Source organism: Homarus americanus, unplaced genomic scaffold (assembly GCF_018991925.1).
Source record: "Homarus americanus isolate GMGI-L3 unplaced genomic scaffold, GMGI_Hamer_2.0 scaffold39155, whole genome shotgun sequence".
Classification (NCBI taxonomy): domain Eukaryota; kingdom Metazoa; phylum Arthropoda; class Malacostraca; order Decapoda; family Nephropidae; genus Homarus; species Homarus americanus.
Genome location: NW_024737042.1, coordinates 10,306,942 through 10,334,451, shown reverse-complemented (window position 1 = coordinate 10,334,451; position 27,510 = coordinate 10,306,942). Strand labels below are relative to the sequence as shown.

The following is a 27,510-nucleotide window of genomic DNA, read 5'->3' as shown; positions in this document are numbered from 1 at the left end:
GTCGCTGTGGTCAGCAGTGATTGATGCGTAACGCCGATACCGTGGCGGCCAGACAAAGTGGGTGATGCGCACAATAAAAGTAGTCGACAGCATAAAATGGCGTAGTATTGGATCACGGGGCGTTAAACAAATTTTTGGTCTTTTAAGTTTAGCGGCGTAATGCGAAACAATGTTAAGCGGGACGATGTTATACGAGGGCTTACTGCTAATTCTGGTGTCCTAGATACTCTGTGGTGCAATGTACAGCACTTTACACCCAAAATATTGGGGTACTACAGCACCCTCCTTTCCCGCATCCATGTGCTGGGTAGAGAGGAAGAGGGAGGACAGTGCAGCACACATGCGAGAACTGACTAACCACTGAGTGTGTGGGAGCTGCACTTCTGCCAAAGGTCAAGTCAAAAAATTTCTAACAGCCTCGAGGAGAGTTGAATTTCGATTGTGAATCTTGAATAAAGGTTCACTAATAATTTTGTGTGGCTAAGTGAATTCCCAAATGAGAGGGATACTAAATATTCTGAGATTTTCCAAGATTTTATATAACTCAGTTTTTCCGAGTTATTTTAAAATAAATTCATATAAATGTCCCGAGTTATATAAACTTCTGAATTATCATATGCTGAGTTATTCAGGGTTAACTGTAACTGTAATCACTTTTTTACATCTCAAATACTTTAACAGTATTCTTGGCTGATGATATGCTGGTACAATTACAGTAATATACGGTACTGCACAACACAGATCGTATGCGAAAACAGCAATGAGCGAGCGAACAAGCTTGTACAATGGCAGTAGACAGTGAACTAAGAGTGTCATGATGCAAGAATTTTAGGAGATAGGCTCTGAGATACATCAGCCAATCATAGGTATCCCATGCAGTCATATAACAGTAGTGGCCAATCGTAGCTCATAAGTACTGTACTCCGAGTCTACCCACCCACGCGCCGGGTACGCACTCCCGTGACGGAAACATAATGCAATCTCTTGGAAATTCGTTCCCATGCCCGGAGTGGATTTTTTTTCCCCAAGGATTTCTTGGAAGGCTCAAATCTTTTTTTCTGGCTATTGGAGAATTCCAGGGATCGATGATTCTGGCTATCAGAGATATTACTATATCTCCATCAAATGGAATAATAAAGACCACTAAGATGTAGTCTATATAATCTGTGCATAAAAATACGAGTTTACACTAAACAAAGTTTTCTAAAAAGAGGAGGTACCTGGAGAAGAGCTGTAAGGGAAATCTGTTGTACTCATAGTACTAAAATACCATTTAGCCCCTATCAAAGTTGCTGACAGGCAGAGATAATATTTCCTCTCAACTGATAGAGAAGGCTATAGTGATACTGATAGCCTTAAATAGATGTTGGGCTTAAACCTTGTACACAGCACAAGAGTTGGAACACAAATTACTGGCAAGATGAAGGCTTAAAAGCAAAACGTACAACAATGTGAAACATACCTGTCATATCTTAAAATAAACTCATCTGAGGATCTAATGGCATGATGCCTCTTGGAAATTTACTATCTTACAAACTATTATAATACTAAATGACAAAAAGAAAGTAATAGTAATTAAATGTTTAGTTTAAGTCTCTTTGTATCCCTACAAAGGCTGAAGAAATTTTTCACTTACAGTAAATGTATTGATATAGTTTAGTTTGGGTGTGAGAATAACTTAATTGATCATTTATTACTACATACCCCCAAGGAATTTTTCACTTTTGTTTCAATACTAAACAGGTGAGTGTCAGATGCTCCTACAACTCTCATTGCTTCAGCTAACTGGAAGAGATACTCAGAATTAGGCCCACTTGGACCAACTGCTGAAGCTATTATGTCGGCAATGGTGTCTTCATTTGTTGGACCTGTATAGAAGGGATTGGAATCTGCTCCTGCAAAAGAAGAGATGAAAATATTTTAAAATGGAGTCTGAAAATGAAAAACAAAACAAAAAAATATTCTTTACCTGATGGGAGACTTTATGAACTCTTGGGCTCTAACCTACCACCCTTCCCTGGGACACATTCCACTAATTACACCGACCTAATGCCTTGAAGAGCAGGTATGAACATCATCTCTGGTGTACAGTATATTGGATCTCTCCCTCTGACACACCCACTCTCGTCTCCAGTTCCTCTACCTCAACTGTCCTCAAGTGATTTTGCAAACAGGAGCACATCACCTCCTTAACCTGGACAGGCAAAGCAGTGAAACCAAGGATGTACAAAAGTAAAATACATGCAAAATGAGAGGTAGGAAAGGGCTAAAGAACTAAACCAATAAATTTTGCCTGCAATGACCTAACAGATTACACAGCAAAGCCACAAATTGGAAGAATACATAAAGATAATAAAAAAGTTATGACTTCTGTGAATCAACATTTGTTTTCATATTTTGGATTTTTTCTGACTTTGTGACATTGCATTTTTTAAATCATTCCCAAGGTCACCATAATTGAAAGATAATTACTCAAATCACATTTCATTTCAGGAGTTTGAGTCAGACCAAGTTTTAAGTATTATGACTTGACAAATGGTGAGCATAAGTGTGTTACTGCTACTACCTCCTATGCCAGACATGGTGATTGTTATAGATGTGTGGTACAACAGTTGATGTGGTTATGATAATGTTTGTTTTTGGTGCTGGTGTTTGTTTTTCTTACCTATATGCCATATATAAATTTCAAAAGAAACTTGTTAGGACACCATAGATAGGGAGCAATATGACACAATATTTGATAAGGGCATAATCATCACTGACTTTAGCCTCAATTAAGGTGTATAGTGGAGCAGCAGCCAAGTGGATGCAGTGGTCCTGTTACTGTACATGGGTCGGTGGTTCGATCCCGGGCACTCCCAATTCACTTGACTGTAAATGGGTTTACAACATGGGAGGGTGAAGGTGGTCGAATGCAGTACAGGCCATGCTGCATCCTTGTGTACTAATGGGCAGTCATGCCTATGGGACCCACTTTCACAGCACAGTACATATAGCATTATCACTACAATATCTAAATGATGGGAAGTTTAACCCATGTTCAAGCCATAAAATGATTGTTTCATAAAAAACAGTTTATAAGTACTGTACAATATCTAAATAAGGTACACTGTATTCATAAAGAGACATTGTTATATGTTGCTGTAAAATCACTTAAGAAAGAAATGTATAAAGTGCCGGTTGTGCTGCCCCATACAAGACAATTTTCATTACTTTTTATGTCTTTGGCTTTTGCTTAAGGTTGCTTGAGGTCTTGGGGAACGATGGCCATGACACATTTTATTACCAACTTACAGCAATAATTCTTCGCTATACCAAAATATGTTAAATATTAGTGCATTATATCAAAGATACTATACTTGCTCCAGCTCTGATGTAAAACTATATATTTTCAAGGTAATGACATAAGGAGAAATAGTTAAGAATGAAAATGTGGAAAAGATGAGTGGATAGGAACTTATTTTTCAGAGAAATATGGATAATGTATATAGATAGTACAGTACAGTAAATAATGAGATGAAGATTCAAATAGTATGTCTGATGAGAGGAGGGACACACCATTCAAGGGGTGAAGAAAGCTGGCAAGTTACCATACTTTACGTCATAAGATGCACAGCCATATAAGAAGCACCTCCCATTTTAACAGGGAGGTATTTAGGAAAAATCTTGTGTGGATTTTCCTCCTGTAGCCATAGTTTTCCTAAAATAATATAATCAGTACCAGTAAATGTGAGGAATAAATAAAAATAAGACCAATAAATAAGTTACAACAAAAAAATACTGTATTGCCAAACCAGTAAATAAAATGAAAGTTAATCTCAGTCACTGCATATAACTCCTGGTTCATACCAATGGAGGTTCCACCTCACCGATTCTGCCAATGCCCCCCCAAATACACACGTCTTGCCTCCTCCTGCTCCCCCACTGAGCCAGCCAGCTAACTCACATGCAAAGAAATATATACAGTATTCCCTTATGTATTTGCCCTAAGGGTAATTTTTTCTTTTACTTTTTCACACTATGAATGTAGGAAGGTGTGTGCATGTAACTGAGTAAAAATAAATGAAGAAAGTTATGTATATCTACCCGAAAATATGAGATGAAAGACACCCATAACATCTCACAGCTTGGCCCAGTAGCCTCAGTGATGAGTCTAACCTGGCTAAAATGCCGCCAGTGATGTTAACAGACACAAATGTGAAAAGAAAGTGACAGTATATGTAAATCTTCATTTGTATCGGGTATTTGTAGATTTTAAAATAAATGTTGAAGGTATGGAATTAATAAGACGTAATGCTTGTAAGAGTTCAGAAATGGTTACTGCTTAGCTACCTCTGAAGAGTTGGGTGTCTGCCGTACAAAAGTTAATCAACTCGGGTTACCATCATCAGTACAGGTAGTTATAAATCGAGCTTTTATATTTACAATAATTATATTTTTAATTATTTAAAAGTAATAATAATGTGTTTAAGTAAGCAATAATATATTTTTAATTCTGGAGTTGAGCTAGGTAGAATTTAGCCTATTGGAGACAGCAACTGGGGTGTTCATTAGCTTAGGGGGAGACAGCAACTTCACATATAGAATGCAGGCTGAGTTTTTTGCCATTTTTCAGACACAAAAGTGCCTAATGCCGTAAAATACGGTACTTGTTATACCAGTCTGGTGTGTTCTTACATCAATCACTAATAAGGGAAAAGTGACCTTGGTTTGATGGAGTGCAACTTTTAAGAAACCTAAATGTTATGTAATGTAAATAAACAATATGCTTATCTAATTATTATATCAACAAATTAGTGAGTCATCCCCATGTATAAATGTACCTAAGTAGAGAGTAAGCTGCCAAGGTTGGATTGAAGTGTCTTGGGGGTGAAAGAGCACTCATTTACGATGATAACCATCTTTCTCACGGTGATCAAGGTGTGCCATCACTTTCTCTTGGTCTTCCTCACTTATCTTGTATGCCATGCCCCACACTTGATCCTGCAAATATGTGAAACTGTCAAATCCCAGAACAAACTTTTTTATCAGAAAAATCCTGTACAGCATATAACTCATTCACAACATATCAAAACTCCATAGTGACTCCTGAGGCCGACTTTATGTGTGTCTTGCTATTTATTTGTCAGTCTTCATTTCTAATACAGCTCCTCCCCGACTTACGACCTACTCGACTTATGACCACCTGCTACTTACGACCTGCCTCAGTCGTACCAAAATTTGGTCAAATTACGTATTTTCGAGTCCCAAAGTCAGAATACAGACAAAATTTTCGTTTGTAATTCACTTTAAAATGGCTGGCAAGCTTAAAAGTGAGTGTTTTGTGGTGCTGAGAAGAAAAAGAGACACCCATTTTAGATTTTCTATGTATTATTTAAGCATTTTCGACTTAAGACCTGGATTTGGGTCCCTAACCCTGTTGTAAGTCAGGGAGGAGCTGTATACAGTCGGCCTCACGTTGGTTTAGCATACACGGATTGCATATCTGGATTGCCCACGCGGAGAATATTCTGTACATTAGTAATTGAAGTACATTCAAATCGCTGACACGAACCTGAACACCGCCCGCTCCCGTAACTCACACTGCATAGCTCTCTCTCACTCAGTCAGTCTCGCTGTAACCAGCAATGTTGACATCAGCATTGTACTGTAGTTGCAAAAATATTACATTTCCGTGAATGTATTATATCAAGCACAGTATGAATAAATATCACTAATATAAAACATTTAACCGAAAACTACTAAAAAGCAGTAACTTTATATCTTGAACATGGAAGTTAAGTGAATCTTTTGTTTCATGTAGTTTATCTAATTTACATTGAAATTCATTACGTTTCAGCAAAACTACTATTTATTTCTGAGAATATGGAAATGTAATATTTTGCTGAAATGACGTACGTATTACAGTGGAAAGTGACGAAAGCAATGACTCGCTTTCTTTCGTTCAAAAGATGTTACCGTAATCGCTTTTCGAATGGTTTTCAGTTAAAAAACTGTTGTCTTACAATAATATTCTATCCTAATTCACTTGTGATGCAACAGTTTTTTTTAACTGAAAACCATTCGAAAAGCGATTACTGTAACATCTTTTGAACGAAAGAAAGCGAAAGTCATTGTTTTCCTCACAATTTTATCCCACTTTCCACTGTAATACGTACGTCATTTCAGCAAAAATATTTCATTTCCGTGAATGTAGTATATCAAGCACAGTATGAATATAATATCATTGTAATATAACAGTATTTTAACCGAAAACTATTAAAACAACGAGTAACATCTCTTGAACATTGGAAGGTTAGGTAAAGTCTTTTGTTTTTGTCATGTATTTTATCCTATTTTACATTGAAATACATCATGTTTCAGCAAAACTACTATATATTTCTGAGAATATATTCATTCAGGCACAGTTTAGGTAAAATATACATGTGCTGTAAGATTTTTTTAATTGAAAACGATTCGAAAAACACGTACCTTCTAGCCCTGTTCAAGGAGAAGACTGGGAGGAGCTGTTTAGTGCTTAAGACGATGACAAGGAAAATGATTTTGATGGATTTTAATGAAAATATTCAGAAAGACCCTGGCACTGTCAAGGAAAGTGGCTGCTGAAGGCTTCCAAGACATGGCAGAGAACGAGATTAGGGAGCTAATTGAAGAGCACGACACTGAGCTGACCGAGGAGGATCTACAGGAGTTAGTAGACTCAGGCAAGGAAGAGGAAGCGAAAGGGAAAGAGGATGAGGAAGATCACCAAGAAATAACGTTGGAGAAGTTGGGGGAGATGACCAGGAATATTGAGGCACTGAAAAACCTGGCCTATAGTATGGACCCCTCCATGGTGCGTGCCCTGAAATTCATGCGAGGGATGGATGACGTTTTCGCCCCATACAAAAACATCATGGAAGAAATTAAAGAAAGAGATGACAACTCCCCATCACCATGTTCTTTGATCACCGAAGGAGAGATTTAACACCATCAATCACTGGCGGCAGTGAGGAAGCAGCTGAATCCACCGTCGCCCCCACTTCACCACCCGTTATGGAATTGAGTGACGATGAGCCCGATGACACCCGTCCTGTCGCCGAGGATAGGAACTGTACAGTAAAGTGAAATTTTTATCTCTTTTTTTTTTAATAGCTCTTCTTGCCTTGTTTATTGTTTGTAAAAATGCACAGCACAGTACAGTTCAGTACTGTACATAGGAAGTGGAGGTGCAGTTATTCAAAACATTTGTGTTCGTTGTCGGCAGTAGTGACGGTGAGGAGGGAGCGAGTTGGGAGGAGTGGTGACCTTGGACGCGGGAGCAGGGACGAGTGGAGATGCCAGCCAGTACATTACGGGTGTATTAATTGTTTTGCTATTTTTGCATTTTAATATTAAATATTGTACATTACGTTTCAACAAAACTACCATTTATTTCTGAGAACATGGAAATGTAATATTTTTGCTGAAATGATGTACGTATTACAGTGGAGAGTGGGATAAAATTGTGACGAAAGCAATGACTTTCTCTTTCTTTCGTTCAAAAGATGTTACCGTAATCGCTTTTCGAATGGTTTTCAGTTGTGGGATTATAAGGCTAATGGTAGGATAGAATATTATTGTAATACAGTACGAGTACAACAGTTTTTTAACTGAAAACCATTTGAAAAGCGATTACGGTAAAATCTTTTGAATAACGAAAGAAAGCGAAAGTCATTGTTTTCGTCATGATTTTATCCCACTTTTCACTGTAATATGTACGTCACTCCAGCAAAAATATTATATTTCCATATTTATTTCTGAGAATACGAATATTCATTCAGTCACAGTTAAGGTAAAATATACTTTTGATGTAATATTTTAATGAAAATACGGTATCGTAGTTTTCTTTTGTTTCAAATTTAATTAACAAAGATTGATGTTTCAAATGTAATGAACAAAAATTTATGTACAGTATCTATAAATAAACTTTAATAAATTAATACTTTAAGTTTTACATAGTCCTGTACTACCATACCATGGATTTGGCTACTTTGGACTCGCTATGATGACGCAAGAGATCTGCCCTGGCAACTGTACCGACACTCACAGCTGGTGGTGCGTTGGTGCATCGTTTCCATTGTTTACTGGTAGTTACTGGTAAATATTTTTCAACCTAACGAAACTATTACCCGTTTAGAGGTCAACCCCCAATTTTTTGCCAAATAATTTGGTCTTAAAAACTCGAACTACACACAGGTATATACGGTAAATAAGGACATGGGGGGCCGGGGTTTTTTTTTTTTGGGGGGGGCAGGCAGCAAAAATACGCGGATTTTTAACATCCACGGGTATCTCTGTTACGTAACCCCCGCGTATGTTAAGTGCCGGCTGTATAAGAAACAATCTTATTTTCAGAGCAGTATCATTGAAAATATAATTTTTATTTTAATTATGACTTTTTACAGATTTAAGATCAACTTAAATTTAATTCAGTATAAGTCATGGTAACTCTGTACTGTACAGTACATACAAAATGTGTGAGATGTAAAATAAAGCCATAAAGCAAGAATAAATATATACTATACTGTATATACAGTACAATATATGTAATACTTCATGTGGAGGTGGTGAGGCAGAGTTGAACAGGTTGGGGATAATAAAGTACAGGTACAGTGAAATCTCTGTTAGTTAGAACAATTAGTGCAGAGGAACTCCAGCTAACGGAGATATTACTTGTACTACTGTACAGCTACTCCTCGACTTACGACATACTCGACCTACGACCACCCGCACATACGACCTGCCTCAGTCGGTACGACCACCGCAGTCGGTACTAAAAAATTTTCAAATGACGCGCGCATTTTCTAGACCGAAACATTTCCGTCCTGTACGAGAGTGTTGCGTGGGCTGGGTCGTCTCGTGGCTACAGCACCCACACCGTAGAGCGCTCAGTTGGTGTTTGGCTGTCGTTGTTGTCGGTAGTGGTCGCGCTGTGTACTGACAATATTTTTGTATCTAATTCACTTGAGAATGACTGGCAAGCGTAGAAGTGAGAGTGCTGGTGGTGCTCATAAGAAAAGGAGACAGTCAATTACTTTAGAGACGAAAATGAAGATAATAATGCAGTATGAAAATGGAAAAATGGTAGCAACCATTTCACGCGACCTAGGCTTCTCGCACTCGACCATATCGACAATTTTGAAGGACAAGGAACGTATTCGTAAGGTAGTGAAAGGATCAGCACCTATAAAGGGAACAATAATAACAAAGAAAAGACAAGGTTCTATTCATGAGATGGAAAAATTACTTGTGATATGGATGGAAGATCAGATAAAAAAGCGTGTACCCTTAAGCCTTCTAACCCTACAGGCTAAGGCAAGAAGCCTTTTCGAAAGCCTGAAGGAGCAGGCAGGAGATGAGTGCGACCAAACCTTCACAGCAAGTCATGGTTGGTTCCAAAGGTTTAAGAACTGCTACAGTTTGCATAGTGTAAAGGTGAGTGGAGAGGCAGCAGGTGCTGATGTGGGTGCTGCCGAAGCTTTTAAGGAGGAGTTAGATCGTGTCATTGTGGGGGGAAATTATTTGCCTGAGCAAATATTTAATGTGGATGAAACTGGCATATTTTGGAAGCGGCGCATGCCAGAACGGACATACATCCACAAAGAAGCTAAAACAATGCTGGGATTCAAGGCATTCAAGGACCGAATCACACTGTTGGGGGTGAATGTAGCTGGTTTCAAGATAAAGCCCTTCATGACATATCATTCAGAGAACCCAAGGGCTTTTAAACATGTCAGCAAGCACACACTACCAGTGTTTTATCGCAGTAACAAGAAAGCACGGATGACCCTAGTACTGTTTGGGGATTGGTTCCTGACTTGTTTCATTCCACGAGCTAAGGACTATTGTCTGCAACAAGGGATTGCATTCAAGATTTTTTTAATTTTGGATAATGCTCCGGGACACCCACCACACCTGGTCGACCTGCACCCTGATGTTAAGGAAGTCTACATTCCACCTAACACTACCTCTATCATCCAACCCATGGATCAAGGTGCTATTGCTGCTATTAAAGCGAATTATTTACGTATGACCTTCGCTTAGGTTATTGTTGCTACTGAAGGTGAGAAAACGGTCAAGAGAGTTTTGGAAGGACTACAACATTTTGAAATGTATAAAGAACATAGCTGCAGCATGGGATGAGGTTACAGGTCAGTGCATGAAGGGAATATGGAAGAAAGTCCTGAAAAGATATGTGAACAGTTTCAGAGGATTTAATGAAGATGAAGTAATTTCTGAGATTAGTAACAAGATAGTGGAGTTGGGTAAACAACTGGAGTTAGAAATTGATAATGAAGATATTGAGCAGTTGGTTGAAAGTGTAGCAGAAGAGCTAAGTAACGAGGATCTTATTGAACTAGATGCACAGAAAATTGCAGAGGAAGAAGAGAGTCAAAATGTAGAAGAACCACCTGCACCCCCCAAAAATTTTTCAGTGAAACAAATGGCAGAGGCATTTGCTACAATTAATAAGGGGATGCAAATGTTTGACAGAGTGGATCAAAATGTTGAGCGTTTTGCAAAAGTTGACAGAATGGTCCAAGATGCACTTGCTTGCTACAGGGAGATTTACAATGAAAAGAAAAAGCAAATTGTGCAGTCTAAATTGGACATATATTTTAAGAAGTCCCCCATTGCTGTCTTCTCATGCCCCACCAGTTCTGCCTCTTCACTCCCTAAAGATGATCCAATACCTTCAACAAGCAAGTTTCCCCTGTATATTAACCTGTCTGAAGAAAGTGACATTGATGTAGTTAATGTGGTCTCCATGTATAATTAGAAAATTATGGGGGCCCCGGGTGCATTCAGCTGACTACATTAAAGGTAAGTGCACAGAAACACTGTATCCATTCTTATTATTTATTACTTTTACTGTACTGTATTTCATTTTAGATTTTCTATGTATTTTTTGCATTTTCGACTTACGACCTGGATTTGGGTACCTAACCCCGTCGTAAGTCGGGGAGCAGCTGTACGTACTGTGTTTCACTGCAACAAAATATCTGGAGACATGTGAACTCTTGAAATGAATTTGTAGTCTCGAATGTTCTCATGATTGAGGTCTTAATCATCTACAGTACAGTACATCTCTCCATCTACATCCTGAATTATCTATCATTCCATCCATCCAAGGGCCATGGTCCATTTCCAACTACAGAAGGTGAAAGAAGAGCAACCAAGTAATATAATCTTAAAGAAGAGTTGGAACAAGAAGTTCTTCAATTGGCTTCGAAAACATTCTGAATTTGAATGATAAAGGTAGTTTAAAAACACAGAAAAAGCAAAATAAAAAGCAAATATTTTGAAAGTTTCCAGTGAGTGGAACATGGGTGACACAAAAGAGGAAGTGGAGAGTATAGATGGAGGCAATACAAATGTAAAAATTATAAGTGATATTATGGTAGAGCTCCTACAGTCAATATAAGCAGGCAGGACAAGTGGTGTTCATACACAATAGTAGGAAGCTTAAACCCAACAGTACTGTCATATATGTTTATAATCACTGTTAACCTGAACAATGAACTTCACAAAATAATCAACTAACTGATATTAAAATGAATCTACTATTATTGGAACTTGAGTACACTCAATATTTTTATTGTTACAGGTACAGTATTACCTGTTCTGTACTGGGAATTTAATATGTGTATCAAGATGAGAGAAATTTTATAAAATACAATACTATAAGGCTTAACAGGCAACAGAAGCATACCCATTATTATTCACTATGACGACAGTCAATCTGTGGATGGTCTTCACTGGATTTGGTGAGTAATTCTTTAACTGCTGCCTCAAGTTGGAACAAATGATCATCATGAGCTTGTGGCACCTCAGCCCTCATGAACCTTGCCAACTGGAACAGGTACTCAGAATTGGCACCTGAGGGTCCATGACTCCTGGCAATCTGCTCAGCCATGTTCTCTAGTGTAGCATCACCCAAAAATAGTTCTGGCTCATTACTTCCTACATACACAAGCACAGGGTGGGATAACAGCTCTCCACTGGGGCAGTACATAGTTACAGACTTCCGCTTATTAAAGCGCTGCTCACGTACGTTCAATTGCTTTGTAACGCTCATCTCTTGCTCCGGAGGAATTTCATAGGCCACACCCCATACTTGAGCCTGAAGCATACACTAAGTTTCAGTAAAGATTTGGTTCATCCTGAGTTTAAAACAGGATGGGAGGATGTATGAGAGGTGGTAGGTATATATGGAGAGAATGGATAAACAAGAGAAGGAAAACGTTTAATAATATATTCAGTTTGTTCAGTGGATGGCTGAATATCTGTCATTAAAAAAATCAGAAACTAAAAAAAAAAAAACATTTCAAATTTACCTTAAGTCTCTAATTCATTCATTGGTACCTTGGACGACAACTTTGGCTGCCTAAACACAACAGTTTGTATTTTTCACTACAAATGAAAATTTTTAGCCAATCTTGTTTCATTTCTTTTTACAAGTACAGTAGTACTTGTACTGCACTGGACAATTATCCCATTTTTAATTTATTTATAGCGAGAGAAGCAAAAATATAAATTTAATTTGTGTCACACAAGGTTGATAGATACTGAACAGGCATTTTTATGCAACAATAAATATAAATTTAAAAATTTATTTCTATTTCTAAGTACTGGTATAGTACTGAACATAGAATACTTTAGCTTTACCTGGGATGTTGGGTCGAATGTACCTTTTATGTATGTAATAATTAAAGTGTAAGGTCTGTGGATCCAAACCTCAGTACAGTACCTTATGTCCAGTAGAGTATAATACCTAATACAGTACTTTGTGGTCATGGTCACAAGGTCCACCGCACCCAAATTATAACTCGTCAGGAAAATATCCCCAAATTTGGAACACGTAGTCATTCCTCTGTTGTCTGGGACTGTGGCTGCCTGCACTACTGATCATTCATTGCTTACAGTTGCTGTGCTTGTGATGGCAAGTTTCTTAAAACTGGCAAGTCCAAAATCTGACAACTACTTAGTCTGACCCTTGCTGAATTTTCAGTAATCCATTGTATCATGATTTGATGAATGATCAAGGAAAAACAAAGATGTAAAATTGAGAAAAAGTCAATACTGTACTGTAGTTCTATAGCTTCACATTTGTATATGAAGAGAACACAGTTAATGGATATAGAAGAGTTATACTGTACTAAGTCTCAATCATTTACACAGTACAGTACAGTATTGTACTTCTTATTTTTAAGGGAGTGCAACAAATGCCTCTTTGTGGTAAACTTCACATGTGCACTTCCCAACAACTTCATGCTTCCTCATTGTTGCACCTAGTACCTACCTACCTGGCATAAACTGTCACTACATAGAAACACCAAAATTAATTTAACCCCTTTACTACAGGGATGCCACTTGGCTAATGCCAGATGATTTTATTCAGCTCAGAGGGGGGCCCATACACAAGGGATTAAATTTCAAGTCCAGTAATGTGTTGTCCACTATAAAAAGATGTTTGGTTTGTGAAATATGTGTTTTGTTTATCATAACATAATCCCTTAAATGAAGTTTCACTTTCTATGACTTGTTGAAAAGATAATTAACACAAATATTCATAATCAATAACAATTATTTCTGCACGTACATTAGGGTGTGACCGTTGCCCTCCAAAAATAAAAAAATGGTCCTACAATGCTGTTCAAAGTTTTAGTGTTGTGTATTTATCTTGGAAACACCCCTGTAAATTTTCTTGGAGATCGGTGCATGTTTGAGCTAACACCGTCGTACCAGCAAGTATTGCTATTTCAGCTTATGAACTTCATAAATAACAAGGAATATTATTATCTAATGAACAAATTTAGTGGAATTTCTTTTATTAGACTTATAAGATATACTAACACCAAGCAAATGATCGATCATATCAATCTTAATACCCCTAAAACAATATTATAGATTAGTACGAAATACAATAATCCCAATAATTGCATTTCTAGGTTCAAGACCCATTTCTCTCAACTGGCGTACAATGAAAAAAGAAATACTACTACCCCCACAATGCCTGGAGTGCTTGAGGAGCGCCAGCAGGAGATGGCTGACTTCTTCCGTGAATCTCTAGCCCAACCATTTACACGTGGCGACTACAAGGAGCTGGTAGAGCTTTGTCTGCTGCCTGTAACTAAGGATCCGAGCCAGTGAACTCACGATGGTCTACCCCGGCGCACTTCACAAAGCAAGGTGGATGGCTAAACTGCTCTATACCCTCAAGATTGTTCTTTTGTCAGGCCAGATCAAAGAGCAGTTTCCCAAAGCCAAGGTTGTGACTAAAAGTCAAAACAGCAAGTGAGAACGGTTTGCTGTGTTCACAGTCGCTGTTTATGTCCCATGGTGGATTGTTTGCCCCGTTCCAGCAAGTGCGCCACTGAATGACTTGAATTTGGTCGAAACCTTGGCTGAATTTGCCCCATATGATGTCACAATAGTTGACAAACCATGTGTGGCACTCGGTAGACACACTTAGTACCTAACTGAGGAGTTGGCCCCACTGGCTTTGTTACTAAGAGAGTGGGGCTCAATCATGGGGGCTATGGAAAGCCATATCTTCCCCGTCCCAGAAAGTGGCACTGCCCTGGTGGACCTAATTGGGCATGACTCAAGCCGGTTCTTCACTATTTTAGGCATGCCCTATCAGTTTCTCCACAGTCCAGCCAGTGAATGGGCGGATCATGGCGACTACCTGAACATGAAACGGGTTGTGGACAAGCTTCAGGTCGTCAATGAGGCTGCAGAGCATGGTGTAAAACTTTGCCATGACTTTCTTAATGTTGCCAGGGATGAGGAGCGCTTTCAAGAAGTCCTTCAAGTCGTTGAAAATGACAGACTCCGCGTTCCTAATCAGCGCAAACGATCATCTGTTTCCGAACAGTAATCATGGTTTCTTGCTCTAGAGAAATAATACCTTGTGAATACAGTATATGATAAAACCCCTTAATGTACCATGAGAGAATAAGAATGATTAACTTTTTTGTGTTAACGATAACAGCTTTTAATTAAGACAGGCAAATGATTTGTGTTAATATTCCTTATGATGGTTGTGTAATCTCATACAGTATATAGGCGCGTATGCCGTATAAGCAAAATCGCTATTTTTCAAATTTCTGGTGCTCACTCAAATGTGCATGAATCTTAAAAAAATTGCATGTGGGTATTTTTTAAGCCAACATGCAACACCAAAATTTTGAACAGCATCGTAGGACAAAGTTGGGGCAACTGTCACACCCTAACGTACATATAAGCATCCTGAGCTACACTGTATGGGGACAAAAATCAGCCCAACATCTCAGGTGTTCTTCACAGCCTCAAACACTCATTAAGTCTTAACTCAAAACTTAAGTAATATATTTATTATCTCCCTGAAAGTAGTAGATTTCATCCTCCACTTTTACAATATCTGAAGCAAGGAATTTAGCAAACGCTGCAGCTACTAAGAAAGGAGGGAGGCTGGAATCACTACCAAGATCAAAGACGTTACCAAGAATAAATTCCTGCATGAAAGTCATGTACACTAATACTGTACAGTACTGACACGTTCCTTGATAAGGTCTACAGATCCTCAAACTGTAGCGTATTAAACCAAAGGAACTTAAGAACCTTAATTGACAATGTAACGGCGCTAAATCCTAGCCACCTCCTCCTCATGGGGGACTTTAATAATGGCGACATCGACTGGAGAAATGAATCCACGCCAAACGACCTAAATAATCCCACCACTCTTTTCGTAGAAACTCTGAGACACAATTTTCTATTCCAACATGTTAAAGATCCGACTCACTCCAGAGGGAACAAATACCCAAACCGCTGGACCTCATCATTACTAACAAGGAGGGTTTGGTGGCAAATCTGGAAGACCTAGCCCCCGTTGGCATCAGTTATCACATAACGCTGTCCTTCAGATTTAACTGTTACTTGGTTCACGACAAAAGCAGGTCCAAGTTCAAATATTACAAAGGAAATTACGACGGGATAAGGGAGGAGATGAGGAGTATACACTAGACTGATTTACTAAGAAATAAGAACACAGATATTACTCTGAATATCAGAGCCAGAAAAGTTAACCATTCGATCGATAAATATATACACAAGACCAAACCCAGTGCCTCCAGGAATACAAGGAGACCGCTACACATGAACCATGTGGCAGTCAGCAAAGTTAAGAAGAATCTCAGGATTTCGAGACGTGGGTTAGGACAAATGATAAGCAGGCAAGGAGGATTTATGCCAGATCCAGGAACCAAGCAAAGTCAGAGAGTAGAAGTGCTGAAAAAGAGCTCCAGAGGCAGATTGCATGTGAGGTCAAGTGAAACCCAAAAGCATATTACCACTATGCAAAGTCAAAATTAAAAAAAGCAAGTAGGAGTTTCGGACCTGAGGCTTGAAGATGGTAGTTACGCTGATTCTGACTAGGACAAGGCAGAGGCGTTGAACAGGTTCATTTACTCGGTGTTCACAAGAGAGGATGTGAACAATCTTCCTGCATTTGCATTTGAGGACAGACAGTTCGACACAGCGCTGACCTACATTGTGTACTCAAAAGAGGTTATAAAAAATAAATTGTTAAAACTAAAGGTTCATAAAAGTCCCGGTCCTGTCATGGTGCATCCCAGAGTGCTAAGAGAGTTGTGCAACGAGCTTGCTGAGCCCCTGAAGATCCTGTTCTGTAAATGCCTGGATGAGCAAAAGGTCCCCAGTGATTGGAAAATGGCTTATGCGAGTCCTATTTTCTAGAAGGGCAATCGTCACTCCACAAATTATAGTATAGACCAGTGAGCCTGACCAGCATAGTAGGCAAAGTACTTGAGAGCATTTTAATAGATGCCAGGATGGAACATCTACCATGAAACAACCTTGTAAAGGATTGCCAACATGGTTTTATGCCAGGACACTCGTTTAACACAATTACTCAAGATACTGGATGTATGGATCCAAATCCTGGAACAGGGTGGCAATATCAACATTATATACCTATATTTTGCCAAGGCTTTTGACAGCATACCCCATGAAAGGCTGATAATTAAACTGGAAGGGTACGGGATTCGGGGAAGTGCCCTAGTCGGAGACTTTCTGTATGATCACAAGCAGTGTGTGGTGATTAATGGTACGAAATCGTCATGTGTACCCGTGAAAAGCAGGGTACCACAGGGCAGTGTATTGGGCCCGTTGTTGATTGTTTCATAAATGACATGCCAAAGGCTATACACTCCTTCATACAAATGTTTGTGGATGATGCCAAGTTATTTAGGGAAATTAATAGTCAGGCAGACTGGTGGTAAAATTGTGGTAGTAATGATAGAAGCATGGGAATAGGTACACTATTAGATAATGTCTTTATAAGTATTTTCAGCTACAAGGCCATTGCAAATTATTTCCCTGAGGACCATGGTAGCCATTTAACAAAATGGCCGCCAGCCTATACGAGAGTCTACTTCTATGTTATGTTCTTCCACATCTTGCTTATTTCCTCACATGTTTCTTACAGGAAAGGCTGCTAGATGTTTCCTAGGCTTCTCTGTAATTAGGTTAGGTTAGACGGCAAAAGATGGCGTGACAATTACATTTTTTCTATTTCCAGATAGTCACTTTAACTGCAAGGCAATGTCTAAAATATATAAAATAGCAGATCTCCAGCAGCCTAGCACATCAGCTGCTACAAAAACTGACTGGGACAAATGTGTGCTACGTCAAAAGTTTTCCAGTGAAGCACTATTTGTCCAGCACAATCAAAACGTAACACAGGAGGAGCAAGGTACAAGACACTTGCAGAAAATCTCTTGGGCTTAAAGAAGATAGATTGTTTGCCAATGAGTTTTTTTCCCGACTGGATGATGGCCAGGGCATTGAGGACACACTTGCAAGCTTGAGCTTCAAGTAATGATATACTGTACGTAAGATCACTAAGGGAGGCTGACTTCATGCTCTACATAGATGCTTTATCACAGATTGACCCTTGGGTTTTCTCACTTGATCACCCCAATTATGGATACCAATACAGTACAGTGATCCCTCGGTTAACGAACGCCTCGGTTAACGAAATTTCGGTTAACGAACAAAAAATCGGTTAACGAATTTCTTACGAACCGACCTCAACATGTTTTCGCTTGCACTGGCCTGGCAACCAGCTTTAGTATCAGTCCGCCAATACAGTAATCGGTTTTAGGGCTTAAATTCCTTACTATATTAGTAAATATCAAGAAGTTTATACTATTCAATAATTTTAAAAGTTTAATATTAACTTTTTTTAGTCATTTTAACAATTATTGAGCATAATTGAAGGTAAAGAAACTAGTTTCTGGCGTGCCATCCAGCCTGTTAACACACCAGACAGGCGTTAGTCTCTCTCTGTTTTCAGTGGAGGTAACATCTTGCTTGAGACTCTCTTCAACTAAATGCTTTTTTCTGTGTTTCCAAGCAAATTATTGGTCATTTTGAAATATATTTTACATATTGACAATATATAATGCAGTGCAGTGTTGATTTAAAGAAAATAATCTTGAAATACACCAAGAGAACTAAAATTTTATGGGTGAAATGGTGCCACGGGGTGACTTCTCTTCCACCCCAATGCCTTCTCTTCTTCCTTCTCCTCCACCCCCATTCTAATTCCCATCATCATCATCATCCAGGAGCCTTCTACATACACACCTCAAAGTAAGTGAAATTTTCTACCATTTTTGTTGAATTTAGGAAATTTTCAGTGAGCTGGAACCAATTACCCAAAAACCCATTGAAACAATGGTTTCGGTTAACGAACTTTTCGGTTAACGAACAACGTGCTGGAACGGATTGAGTTCGTTAACCGAGGGACCACTGTACACATATGTGATAGGGCCTCTCAAGCCGAGAGGCACCCTGCTGTGTATGAGGAATTTCTCATTGGCAATTATACAGTATAATGCTCATGTCAAGGGTGATGGTGGTGTTATTGGTTTGACAGAGAACCCTGCAGCTCTGCAACGCTGGATGGTGTCCAGTCCTGAGATGGCTTGCGAAATAGAAGAGTTCCAGGATTCAGTGGAGAAGCGAGAAAAAAAGACAGAGCATCGACACCATGAGCAGACAAAAAGTACACAGATGACATTCTTCACTCATGTGAAGGCACTTAGCAATGTGATTAAGGAGATGGGGAATCCATTCATTGACAACAGTTGTGATCTTCTCGTCCAAGACACTAGAGATCTAGCTGGCCCAGTTGTAGTTGATACGGTCCATAAGATCAAGAGACTGGGAAGAGAACTGTATGAACATTTGTCAGCGAGTGTCTTGTGGACAAGGTTCGATCAATCAAGGATCCCATCAAACGGAACAACTTCCCTCTTCTCAGTCAAACACCAGTGCGGGAGAAGGCAAGAGCTAAACATCAGCTGTCATCTGTGAAGAGTGACTGTTCACTTTTCTCAAGTTTGTACATTTCGTGACAAACTTGGGATGGTGACCTTGATGAATTCTTTGCACACTAAAATCAAGTATGTCCACCATCATTCTCAAGTATGGGCAAATTGAGGCTTAGAACCAAGTCAGACCTTGTATACTGCCTGGAAGAGTTGATTCCTCCACCAACAAGGTATTCCTTAACTACTGCTGTACCCGAGCCATCTGTGGATAAGATTGATTCACCTACTACAGATGCTGTAATTTTGGATGGAGCAGCAATTGTCAATATGATGAAGCCTGGGACTTCATACACCTTCTCCGAGTATTCAACCTAAATATTCTCGCCGTACATCAGTTCACAGCTGCAGCATGCAAACAGGGTAGATTTGGTATGGGACTAGCATGTTCCAGGCAGCCTGAAGACATACATATGCAGTAACAGGGGTAAAGGAAGTTGCAGGCGAGTGGAATCATCCAATGGTCTACCTTGAAACTGGCAGGAGTTTCTTAGAAATGACAACAATAAAATAGAGCCGTTCTCTTTCTTGAGCAAACAAATAACAGCCCACGAGATTGATCGTCAGGTCATTGTCACAGATCACAAAAATGTACTCTGTACCCAGCCAAGTGACATCACCAGCCTTGCCCCTGTACTCAGGAGGAGGCCGATACACGAATCTTCCTGCATGTAGCAGATGCAGTCAAGCATGGCTATTTCATGGTGATGATTCGCACAATAGACACTGACGGTGTTGGCCATAGCAACTTTTCATCTCCTCAATATCACTGAGCTTTGGGTTGCCTTTGCCACAGTAAAAGGCTTCAGATACCTCCCAGTCCATGAGATGGCAGGTTTTCTTGGGCCCGAGAAATGCAAGGCCTTGCCTTTTCTTCACACACATTCAGTGGGTGTGACACTGTTTCTTCCTTTGCTGGCAAGGGCAAAAGGACTGTGAGAAGTTTGAAAAGCATTTGATGAGGCTACACCAGCATTCTGTGTATGGCATCCACTCCTAGCTCTGTTGAGGACCACCAGGAGCACTTTGTTGTGCTCCTCTATGATCGCACTAGCAGTGCAGCGGGGGGTGAACGAGGCCCGTAAGCAGCTGTTTTCTCAAAAAGGCAGATCTATGGATGACCTTACCCCAACACGGGCTGTACAGCTACTCCTCGACTTACGACCACCCCAGTCGTACCCATTTTTTTTTTCAAATTACGTATTTTCGAGTCCCGATGTTAGTGATTGCGCTGTGTACTGACAAAATTTTCTTTTGTAATTCCCTTTAAAATGGCTGGCAAGCTTAAAAGTGAGAGCTTTGAGGTGCTGAAAAGAAAAAGAGACACCCATTTTAGATTTTCTATGAATTATCTTCGCATTTTCGACTTACGACCTGGATTTGGGTCCCTAACCCCGTTGTATGTCGAGGAGTGACTGTACTTTTGGAGCATACTAAGAGAGCTGCCTACCAAGCAGGTTATATCTGGGCACAGATGTTGATAGCTGTTCCCTCGCTTCCATCCCCTGGTGAATGGAGTTGGACGCAAAAAGAGGATGGAGGTTGGGAAGTGAAGTGAACAGCTCTTCCCGATGATTCTCATGCCTGCCAGGAACTACTTCATTGTGGTTGCAAGAAAGGATGCAGGGGGCAATGTAAATGTGCAAAGGCTGCTGCATAGTGAACTGCTCTTTGCCTGTGTGGAAGCCTATATGACTGAATAAGTCAATCTTGTACAGTAATGCAAAACTATTAACTGATTATTGGAGTTTTCACCTTTTCAACATCCAAATTAATTGTAAACTGTATTTTCTATAACTATAAGTTGACACATTGCTGCCGAGTCTTCCCAATATTTGATTATTAGCTGATTTACGCCAAATTGTTAGTCATCTTGTTATTTTTTGCCGTGTGTGCAGTTAATCTAATAACACAACAGTTATGATTTTTTTTCTCGCCAATTACGCCGTTTCCCGTATGAGTGAGGTGGGAAAAGGTTCAAGAGACTGAACCAGGGTTTAGCTCAAGTCATTTAATGGACAGGTGGCCAGTCTGTGGCACCCAATGATGATAATTCGTGATAAAGGCATTCCGGTCACCTCAGAGGATTCGAACCTATGAGAGATGTCTGTTTCAGTTTAGTGTTAAATTATGATGATTAAAATTAATGTTTTTACAGGTTTGTGGTGAATGGTGTTAAAAACAAGTGTGAATGTTATTGTATTTTTGTTGCCTTTGAAAATATTTGCAGTTCATAAAACAACAATTTAATTTTACATGATAAAAAACTGACTCATCAGCTCCTAAAAGATGTTTATTAGCTTTAAACAAAATAAGATGTAATAATACTGGTTACCTATACAGGTAATCTGAATCCAACTGTTAACGGATCTATGCTTATATGTAGGGAACGGTATTTAATAATAATCACTATTAAAAATGGCTGTCACAGGACTCAGGGCAGATCTGAGATGGCCCTATAGCCCAAAATGTTAACCCTGCCCTCCTCTAAGCCTGTGCCAAATTTCATGCTTCTATCATTAAACCCATAATTCCTTGATATATTTCCCCAATCTGCCTGACTATCAAGGATGAAACAGACTGTAAAGAGCTGCAGGAAGATCTCTGTGAGCTTCAAGAATGGTCGAAGAAATGGCTGCTAAAATTCAATGTCACGAAATGTAAGAGACTGGACCTGGGACATACCAACGGTAAGGAGGCGTATCATATGTCCCAACGGGACGAAGAAACTGAATGCGAAAAGGACATGGGTATGTATGTTGACAATGAACTGAAGTACTTGGGCCTTTGTAAAAAGAAGGTGAATCAAGCAACTAAATTATTAGGTCTTTAAGAAGGTCGTTCAGATATCTAGACCGTCCCTCATAATGATATTCAAGAGTGAGGTACTTCCCCAACTGGAGTACTGTGACCTCGCCTGGTCCCCAAGATATGCTAGGGACAGTCAGTTGATTGAAAATGTCCAAAGGAGGGCCACCAGACTAGCGCCTGCACTTCGGCACCTCAGCTGCCCAGAGATTAGAGCGCCTCCAATTGCTTACCTTATATACTACAGACAGGCAAGGGGAAACCTAATTGAAGTGTATAAACATCTCAAAGGGCACTACTCAGTTGAGTGTCCATACCTGGAGCTGGTGGACGCCCACCCCACAAGTCACAGCTCAAGGATGAAGAAGCCACAAGTCCAGAAAACTGCGAGGACAAACTTTTTCGAAGTGAGAATTGTGAACTCTTCGAACAACCTGCCAAAGAGTGTTGTGACGGCACCGAGTGTGAGCTCTTTCAAAACCAGACTTGACCAACACTGGAGCAGGTTCAGATACATTCAGGAACCAGTGCATGCCCAGTACTTGCCAACAGTGCGTAACAGACGTGACCGACAGCCCAAGCGGCTAACAAGCCAATCAGTGGCGAAGAGGATAAAAGTATAAGTAAAAAAGTAAAAAGTGATAAAATTTTAGGACAATGTTTATGAGTCTCATGAACTCTTCCTGATGACAAGAGCTTACCATGTGTCCTTTGCACAGGGACAATGTACATGTTATTTCTAACTACATTTGGTATAATGCTGAAATCTAAGAAGGAATATAAGGTACAATAAAAAAAATTTAAATATTCAATCTCATGTTAGATGAGAAGCCAATGAGACTCACCTCTGGGTCCTCCGATGGAACTAAAGTAACAACTCTGCCCGGCTGAAAAGGAGAGGATATACACAACATAAGCAAATACTGTATTGTACTGTACAGTGCATACAACTTTAGCCTGATAAGTATATACACAACAAATAATTTCCTACAGAAACATACTGTAGAATGATACCATAGCTTATGAAGTACAGTACTGTAGAGGATACTGCCCAACAATAATACACAGCAGAGAAGGTTTATAGTGGGAGGTGATGAAGGATGAGTTGGCATGTTCCATCCTCAAGTGAACTCTGATAATTTCATCAATAAAGCAGATAGGCAAAATAATCAAAATATCGCTGGTTTTCAAATCCTGTTGACAGATTGACTCACCTTGCCAGGTACGCCACGATGATCAATACTCGCCTGCCAGAACCTCCGAATATAGCCCTTGATATAACCGACTACACGCTGATGATATGGAAAGTCCACTTTCCATACAAGTGATCCATAACCAAAGATCCACATGCTCACTTACTGAAATGTTTCCATCAATTTAGTCTTTTCTCCCCCTAAAACATAAGCATATTACCGGACATACTACAGTATAGTACTAATAAAATATCAAGTGCATGATTTTGTATCCTGACAGATGTAGGCAGGACTTTGGGAAAAAATAAATTATGAGAGAAATGGGAAGAAAAAATTAAGAAGAGGACTAGTTTTATGGGGTACTTGAGTCCTGGAAAGGATTTTGTTTTGTTAGTAGACTTACTGCTATACTGTATAACTAACCCACCCAGCCCAACTACACCTCACCACATGATACTAGGTAGAGGATAAAGTAAAGTGTTGTTGTGTCCAAATACAGTGATATCTCCGTTAGCCGGAACAATTGGTGTAGAGCACTTCCAAGAATGAGAGATTTCCGGGTAACGAGGCGACTTTCTCAAAGCCGGAAAAAAAAAATTCCCGCATCCCTGGAATTTTCCGGGTAACGGAAAAATGTTTACAGAAATTCCAGAAATTGCCCATTACATCATCCCTCGAAGCCGGAAAAAAACTCCCGCATTCCCAGAATTTTCCGGGTACCGAGAAAAATTTCTCAAAATTTTCAGAAAAATGTGCTCCTCGGAAAATCGTTCCCAAAGCTGGAATTTTCCGGAAAATTCTGGCTTTGGGAACGATTTTTCGAGAAAACTTCAATCTGGCTATCGGAGCGTTCCGGGTTTGAGGGATTCCAGCTAACGGAGATATTACTGCACAGTACTGTACGTACAACACCTAAGTAATGGAAGGTGATAACACGAACCTTATGAAAAATCTGGTAAGGTTAGGTAAATGGCCTTTCTCCTCCTCTCTCCATTATGCACTTCTGGCATTTGTGACTTTCTGTATTATCAGCCACAGAATGTTTCATTGTTTAAGTGGTCTGTCAGCTCTGGACAGTCCAAGTGAAATGAAATGTTTTTTATATTTATCAATCATCTTTTACTTTTATTCCTGTAGATATACTAATAGTACTGTACTACAGATAGTCCCCGACTTACGACTGCTTGGACTTACGTCCATCGGTACTTACGACCTGCTCTGACCTTACGACCGTCGGGACATACGACCGCGGCAGTCATGACCAAAAATATTTTCAAATGACGCACGCATTTTCTACACCGAAACGTTTCTGTCCCGGGTGAGAGCGTGGCGAGGCTCTGGTCGCCGCGTGGGTACACTCACTCAGTGGAGCGTTTAGTTGGTGTTTGGCTATCGTATCCTACACTGATCGCGCTGTGAACTTTCGCTATTATTGTATTTAATTGATTTTATAATGACTGGAAAGCGTACAAGTGAGAGTGCTGGTGGTGCTCCAAAGAAAAGGAGACAGGCAAATACTTTTGAGATGAAAATGAAGATAATAACTCAGCATGAGAATGGAAAAACTGTAGCAACAATCTCACGCGACCTAGGTTTCTCACACTCGACTATATCCACTATTCTGAAGGACAAGGACAGTATTCGTGAAGTAGTGAAAGGAACAACACCTGTAAAGGGAACTATAATATCAAAGTAAAGACAAGGTCCTATTCACGATATGAAAAAATTATTGGTGATATGGATAGAAGACCAGATACAGAAGCGTGTACCCTTAAGCCTTCTAACCATACAGGCTAAAGCAAGAAGCCTGTTCCAAGGCCTGAAGGAGCAGGCAGGAGATGAATGTGATCAAACCGTTACAGGAAGTCATGGGTAGTTTGATAGATTTAAAAAACGCTACAGTCTACACAATGTTAAGGTGAGTGGAGAGGCAGCTAGTGCCGATGTTGGTGCTGCCGAAGCTTTTAAGGAGGCGTTAGATGAAGTGATTGTGGAAGGGAATTATTTGCCTAAGCAAATATTCAATGTGGATGAGACTGGATTATTGTGGAAGCGCATGCCTAAGCGGACATACAGTTTCAAAGGAGTTAATGAAAATGAAGTTATTTCGGATATTAGTAACAAGATAGTGGAATTACGTAAACAACTGGAGTTAGAAATTGATAAAGAAGATGTTGAACAGTTGGTTGAAAGTGTAGCAGAAGAGCTCAGTAACGAGGATCTTATTGAACTAGATGCACAGAAAATTGCAGAGGAAGAAGAGAGACAAAATGTAGAAGAAGAACCTGCACCCCCCCCAAAAAGTTTTCAGTGAAACAAATGGCAGAGGCATTTGCTACACTAAATAAAGGAATGCAAATGTTTGATGGCATGGATCAAAATTATGAGCGTAATGCCAAAGTTGACAGAATGATCCAAGATGCACTTGCTTGCTACAGAGAAATTTATAATGAAAAGATAAAACAAACTGTGCAGTCTCAATTGGACATCTACTGTATTTTAAGAAGTCCCTCAGTGCTGTCTCCTCACACCCCACCAGTGCTGCCTCTTCACTCCCTCAAGATGATCCAATACCTTCAACCAGCAAGTTTCCACAGTACATAAACCTGTCTGAAGAAAGCAACATTGATGACCCACCCAGCCCTGTCTCCTCCTCTGCTTCATCCAATTAATATAGTCTCCATGTATCCTGTAAATAGAAAATTATGGGGGCCCCATGTGCATTCACCTGACTACAGTGAACCTTCACTTTACGCGGTTAATTCATCCCATGGCGGCCCGCGTAAAGTGAGAAACGCGTAAAGTGAACAACATAACATATGGGATTAATTGAAATAGAGACTGGGCTGACCCCCAAACTCCACTTTTCCAGACACAATACCTACGTTGTAGTAAAAATAACTTCTTAATTTTATGATGGTATGCACACACAATTAATAATTAAGAGAAATATCAATAATATTAGGTTTTTTAACACTTACATTAGTAGAAAAGATGGCTGGGCACACGGGGATGGGGGGTTGGTTCCGAGGCAGAGGGCAGATTATTGGCCCTCACCTGTATCACTTGTATCAATTGTATCACTATCCACCACAGAGGCTTGCAGGGCCTCTTTGTCAAACCCCTCAAAGTCCATATAAGTCCATATGCTCACTATCATTATCACTATCACTGACTTGGGCCGGCTGTGGTGGGTGGCGGGTGAAGAACTCGGTAATGTTTTGATGACCGGGCGACCTTGTGCGCACCCTGCTCGCGCCGCTCTCCGTGTAAAAGGGCACACACACCGCGGAAAGTGAGCATTCCGGTTTCGGCAGGGTACTGCGTAAACGTGGAAACGCGTAAAGTGGGACCGCGTAAAGCGAGGGTTGACTGTACATTAAAGGTAAGTGCTCAGTCACACTGTATCTATTCCTCATTATTTAATACTTTTACTGTACTGTATCCATTCCTCATTATTTATTACTTTTACTGTACTGTATTTCATTGTAGATTTTTTTTTAATTTTGAATATTTTTTTTATCTGTCGGACTTACGACCAATCGGACTTACGGCCTGGATTTGGGTCCATAACCCCGTCGTAAGTCGGGGAGCACCTGTAATTAGAAACCAAGATTAAGCAAATGATAAGCATCAGATGGCTTCGTTGGCTGTCTTTGGTTGAAGTGCTTTACTGTTTGCTATCATTGTAGAGATACTGTATACTGTACTTGCACTGTTAAGGTACTGTACTGTACATTGGAAACAGCATAACTGTATGGTCTATGTACAGTCCCCCCATTAGCCATGGGGTCGATGTTATTCGAGGCTTTCCGAGCAATGTTATCTCAACCTGTTTTTGAACGGTTGGTAGTTCTACATCCACGACCTTTGAGCATAAATGAGTAGCTATAGGTGCATACAGTATTCAAATGACACATGCATTAATATAGCTTAATTGATTCCTTGTTATACCCCTGCACTGAAGTACAGTACCTGTATCTAGTATGCCATACAAGGACGACCACCTCCCCAATCCTACCCCCATCTCTAGCTGTTGCTGATATGGCAAGCAGGCATACCAACTCATGATGAAGCACTGGGGATCA

General features: G+C 39.9%; 1 protein-coding gene across 1 annotated transcript; it reads right to left on the bottom strand.

The window, feature by feature from the left end:
- Nucleotides 1-1,144: 1,144 nt before the first annotated feature.
- Nucleotides 1,145-27,004, bottom strand: LOC121872702 (putative glutathione-specific gamma-glutamylcyclotransferase 2). Its single transcript, XM_042375700.1, is given in 6 exon segments — nucleotides 1,145-1,895; nucleotides 4,824-4,983; nucleotides 12,077-12,145; nucleotides 23,075-23,116; nucleotides 23,444-23,587; nucleotides 26,975-27,004. Coding segments are annotated over 5 exon segments (615 nt in total). The 5' UTR covers nucleotides 23,579-23,587; nucleotides 26,975-27,004; the 3' UTR covers nucleotides 1,145-1,686.
- Between the last annotated feature and the right edge of the window lie 506 nt (nucleotides 27,005-27,510).